The sequence below is a fragment of the Fukomys damarensis genome, unplaced genomic scaffold (genome assembly GCF_012274545.1).
Source record: "Fukomys damarensis isolate Sample0158 unplaced genomic scaffold, DMR_v1.0_HiC HiC_scaffold_32, whole genome shotgun sequence".
Classification (NCBI taxonomy): domain Eukaryota; kingdom Metazoa; phylum Chordata; class Mammalia; order Rodentia; family Bathyergidae; genus Fukomys; species Fukomys damarensis.
The window spans coordinates 20,709,228-20,715,227 of NW_022900944.1; the positions used below are offsets into that span (position 1 = coordinate 20,709,228).

Here is a 6,000-nt window from a genome sequence, read left to right on the forward strand (position 1 = left end):
TACCTAAAATGTAGTGAACTATCTGAAAGTAACTTAAAGATGTTGTGTCACTTTACTTACTAATAATAGATACTAAACACAAACATCTTAAGCATGCATATATTATCCTATATAGCTATAGTATCTCTGTACCATCTAAGAAAATGAACAATGCTTCTAATTCATTCATTCAATACACACACACTGCAAATATATAGAGAGAGGAAATGTGGTAAAATGCTATTAGATGTATCTAAATGATTCATTCTACAATTCTTTGAATTTTTCTGTATACTTTGAAATTTTTGATAATAAAGTGGAAGAAAAAGAACATGAAATACCCTATGTTTTTCCCCAGGTGTTTCCTTTATGGCTATCCAGCCTTACCATCGAAACTGAGAATTATTATTTCATAAGAAAGACACAACTGCTGATTATCCACTCTAAACTTCCCCCAAAGGCACCTTAAGTCTCTCACCACAGAGAATGTTTATAGTATTCCTAGAGATCTACAGCTCCAACAACCCAACACACACAAGCACAACATGTTTATGAAAGACTGGGCTTTTAGTGGTGTTTATACCTATTAAATATCTTTTCCTAAGAAGTAGAAGAGGAGAGATGGGAAGAGAGGATAAAATTACACGTGGTCTTTTTTTCTGCATTGTATATATCATGAGTAAAACAAAAAATACCAAGCCGTTAGCAACTCTCAGCTTCAACCACTTCTAAGGAAAACAATGTGATTTGAAAACTATCTTCAAGATAAGTGAAAGACACTTATAAACCAGTTTGATGTGAGCCAGAAGAAAGTTCTTCCTATCCAAAGACCAATGACTAATGACACATCAGAGCTCTGCTGCTTTAGGTTAAATGAATGACTCCAAAAGTTTCTTTTAAAAGTCATTACTAACTTGATTTGAAAAGTAAGCACTACCTAATACAAAGCAAGAAAAGAATGAGTACATTTGATTAAGTTGAGAAAGAGTAGTAAAGAGACAATATGCTACATTATTGTTTAACTCAACATCATGTAGTGTTTATCTTATTATTCCCATTTTATAGGTGAAGAAAAACTAAACATTTCTCCCCTTTAAATCTCATGTTCTATCTAATGACTTTTACAGCCCATACTGAGCCTTGTTAGCAATATGACCGAAGAAAAGTCTAGGAGTACTGTATAATTAAAAATAGCATCTGGGAATAACCAAATTAAGAAGAAACAAAAAGAAACTGGAGTAACCAAGAAAGAACAGCCTTTCCAAACTTTTCTTCTTAACAGAACCTCTATAGGAAGTATTTCTATGTATAAAAGAAGGCTTGCAGGCCCATACCATGTTTAATTTAGACTCTTCAGTGCCTTTTAAAAGTATGATATTAAAAACATTTAATCTATGATCCCTCATTCCCTTAATGTCCCTAAATTTCTTATACACAACACAAATTCCTAAAACAGAATTTCATTTATCATGTAAATCATCTTTACTTACATGACAACAGACTATATTCTTTTGATTCCACCTCAGAAAAAAATATTTTAAATTTGGAATTATTATTACTTCAAATATAGGTTATTATTTATCTCTCTGGAGAATACTTGCAATTAAAATGAAATAATTCATTTGGATCCATTATCAGCCTCCTCAAAAAAATTTAAGGTTACTTTTACTTAAAAAACAAAGGAAGTAGAACTTGAAGGGTAGATTATAACTGAATAGGATGGTAAAGTAGGAAAAGCTCAAGCAAGATGCAAAGAATAAAACTAGAAAAGGCATGAGTAAATTACCCTACCAGAGCACCCATTTTAAAACAAAAAAATATCATTCAGTCACCCATTCACTCATTTAACAAATATATATTAAATGCTCATTCTGTACCAAGCACTAATTTAGGTAGAAGGAACAAAACTAGAGGCAAATCAGAGAACTATCCTTGTGAACTTACATTCTAGAGTGACTGAACATAAGCAAGCAAAATTTATACTAGATAAAACAGTGATAAATCCTTAGAAGAAAAAAAAAGTGGAGAGAGATGGTGCAATGAAAAACTATACCAGGGGAGGCTGAAATAAGGGCATAGGGGGAAATATGTGAGGTGACTGAGTAAAGAAGGGAAGAAAGTGAGAGTATGAGCCACATAAATATTGAGACAAGTACATTCCAGAAAGAACAGAAAATGTAAAGGCCCTAAAACCAATGCATGGTTCAATATGTTTAAGAAACAACAAAGGAACCAGAAAGCCTGGAGCAGAATGAACAACGTGGAATAAAGTAGGACAAAGGGTCATTGAGTTAAAAGGGAGCCAGACTGTTCAGGGTCTTATTATGAAGGATAAAGGCTTTCACTTTTACTCCAAGGAAGATGAGAAATCAGAGGAGCATTCTGAGCAAAGGGGGTGATATCTTAGGCTCAGCTATTTTAATATAACCACTGTGTGGAGAACAGAGTAAAGACAAGAAAGGTCAGATGCAGGGAAAAGTTAGTAGGCTACTTCAATAAACTTGTTGAAAGATGATAGTGGTTTTGACCAGAACAGTGGGAATTAGTAAGAAATTAAAGAATTTTACATATATTTTACAGATGGAAATAAAATGATTTCTTAACAGACTGAATGCGAGATAATGAGGAAAATAAGTCAAAAATGACTTCAACTTTGGCTAAGGAAATGGAAGGAAGCAGTTGTCATTAGTTAAAACGGAGATGACTGTGATGTACAATAAATTTATACTAAGTCTCTTAGAATTCTGCATGTCTTGCAAAGCAAAGGCACTGCCTTTATTTTGAACTAGCTTTTCAATATTATCTGCATAGTGAACAGCTTTGGATGACACACAGTATCACTTGAGAGCAAAGGGTAGGTTTGTTCACTTCCCAATAAAAAGAGTATCTCATTTTACTGTACTTTACTGTGCCTCACAGATACTGAGTTTTTCACAAATTCAAGGTCTGTGGCAACACTGTATTGACCAATTCCATCAGTACCAGTTTTCCATTAGCTCAGATGATATTTAGTATTTTTTAACTAGGATATGTACAGGTTGGGGGAGGATTAAGACACAAAGCATGTGTAGTATACTACAGTGTAATATAAACATAACTTTTATATACACTGGAAAACGCAAAAGTTTGTGTAACTCACTCTACTGTGGTGATCTGGAACTAAACCTGAAATATCTTCAAGATATGCCTAGATAATAGGGACAATGGGCAACCTTACTACCAATTATAAGAGATTCTAGTTACCAAAACTTAGGGTTCCTTTCACATAATATAACCCATTCCATGTGCCAGATCTCTTGGCCTTTCTCCTTTAGCCTCTAAGAACTGAGTCTCTGGGAAACAGAACAAATGCAATAATCTGGCTATAACTATTGCTGTGAATAATAAATCCTTTGCCTTACGTCTTCTGCCAGCATCTACGAAACTGTGACAGGCCTACTTGTTAGCAGGGTAGAATTTCAAATTCTCAACAGTTCTTCACAGACAACAGAGAAGGTGTGGGGGCAGAATGATAGAGCAGAGTTTTGGACATGTTAATTTAGAGATGCCAATGGAACACCCAATTCAAAAGAGAATATACCATGTATAAAGTTCAGAGATAAAAGAAGGGCATGTTCTTGTTAGCCAGTTGGAGGGAAAGAGTTGCAGTATTCCCATTTAAAAAAATCATGATTTAACAGTAAAATGTCATTATATTTGTTAACAGCAATGTTTTAAACTAAAAAAACCTTTTACACTCTCTTTATAAATGTGCAAATTAAACCTTTCAACCAAAATCATATCTCAAGAATATATATATTTATATATATAAAGAGCCTTGAAAATACTCATATTCTTTCACTTGACATTTTAAAGAATTCTATATTAAGATTGCATGAGTCTCTTCTCTGTTGCTGTAACAAAATATCTGAAGCACGAAATACATAAAGAAAAGGTTTATTTAGCTGACAGTTTTGAAGGTTCAATAGCATGTGCCAGCTTCAGCTTGGCTATGGTGAGGGCCAATCTGGCTAGATCACAACACAGCACATTGGCAGTCTCCATTATGGCAGAAGAATACACCAAGAAGGAGAGACCACATGGCAGGACAATAAACCAACAGATTCAAGGGTCAAGCTTGGTCTTTTTATAACAACTCACTCTTTAAAGAAGTAACTCATTCCACATTAGTCACTCCCAAAGATGATACCCCCATAAGCTAATTCCCTCAGCTTTAGGAGGTAGAAATCCTACTTCCTAAAAAGTTCCACAATTTTTTAAAACCTCAACACTGGGGACTAAGCTTCCAGCCCACGAACCCTTATAGAAGAAACCACATCAAAACCATAGCAAAAATATAGAAACCTTTAGTTCTCGCCACATGCAAATAATTAGGTAAATGCACAGTGGTATTTTGTGTAGGCATTAAAAAGGCTGATAAAAATGCTACAATAACCATAAACATTTAAGAAACAATATACAGTCATCTCAAGTGGCTTCAGGCACAACTGGATTCAGTACAGCAAATTCCTGTTTTATAAAATACCTTTTTTGGTAAATGTGAGATGGGTTCCTATCACATTCACTTAGAGAGCTACAAACTGGACGGTTTACTGTTTGGTTCCACTACAGAAGTACAGTATTCTGTGAAACTAACAGGAATTCCTAAACAGGAATCAAGTAAAACAATCCTTGAGCCAGGCATGGTGGTACATGCCTGCAATCTCAGCACTCAGGATAGGTAGCCAGGAAGCACAACAGAGGAAGGGGCCAAGGACCATTTAGAGTACCCAAGGTCATGCTTCCATGCCATACCAGACACACTCTGATGTGTGCTTTCCCATCCCACTTGGCAGCTCCCAAGTGACTTAAATTGACACAATTCACCTTACCCATCACAATAAGCAAATGAAATATCACTCATAGTTATATGGAAATAAAAAGTACAGCATAATCAGGGAAAACAGAAAAGTATCAGTGAAGAAGTAATACATGAGCTCAATCTAGGAAGAATACATAGCAGTTTTAAAGAATTAAAGTTTGGGGAGGAGCAATGGGGGCAGGCACAAAAATATCAGAAGTGGAACGTTTCAAAAATGTAAAAAATACCCCAAGAAATGTGTTCCTCCATAAAAGCAGTGAGAATATGGGCAAAAATTGTCAATATCAACTTTTCAGAATTCTGGAAATTATTCAAAGTCTTGCAAGAAATTTTTACTCAAGAAAAATTGGCTTTGTGGCATCTGAACTTGCTTTATCCCCATCTCTTCTCTCTTGAAAAGATATAAACCCACAACACAGCAGCTATGAAAACTACTTGCCTAGTAGCCACCAAAAGGAAAAAAAAAAAAAGTTTAAAGCTCACCAAAGAGCCCAAGGCTTATCACTACTAGACCTATCTTATTAGGTAACTACCTGAAAAAACTCCATTTCTCAGGTGTCTTCTCCAACTTGACTCAGAACTTGCTCTGTGCAAAAAGCCCTATCACCACAGCACAATGAAAACAGTCAGCAGCAATGGATAGCACTGCAGTTGTTGTGGGCAGGGATATCAGCTAAAGAGGGTGAACAAAAAACTTCATGGATACAATGGGAATAAAGTGTTTATAGCGAGGTTTAGAGGCCTCTAAAATATTCTTAGGAAACTAGAAAGCCACTCACATGCATAGAGCACAGTGTATACCCAAGAAGAACTAAGAAGGTCCTCATCTCTCCATTCTGGATGACTATGAACCTCTGGAGAAATAGGAGATAAAGGCAAAGTCAGAATTATAAATTGCACAGGAGATTCAATCCACTGCGCAAGCATGCATGCATGCACACACACACATTAGCAAAAGGGAGTCAGCAAATGTGAACCAAAAAAATTCTATTCCAAAGGCCAGTGGGATTTATGCCAGCAATACAATTCAATGTAATAAGGCAAATTAATAGAATCAAGAAAAAAAACTACATGATTATCTCAAAGGGGATATCACTGTCCATTCAAGAAACTAACCACCATGAACAAAAGAAAACAACCAACTACAAAATGACACATGA

General features: G+C 35.4%; 1 protein-coding gene across 1 annotated transcript in view; it reads right to left on the reverse strand.

Annotated features, from left to right (window-relative positions):
* Bmp2k (BMP2 inducible kinase) overlaps window positions 1–5,767 on the reverse strand; it is an 84,347-nt gene extending 78,580 nt beyond the window's left edge. The window contains exon 1 of the mRNA XM_033757765.1: window positions 5,620–5,767. Within this exon, the coding sequence (XP_033613656.1) occupies window positions 5,620–5,767 (148 nt within the window). The remainder of the gene's footprint in view (window positions 1–5,619) is intronic.
* Between the last annotated feature and the right edge of the window lie 233 nt (window positions 5,768–6,000).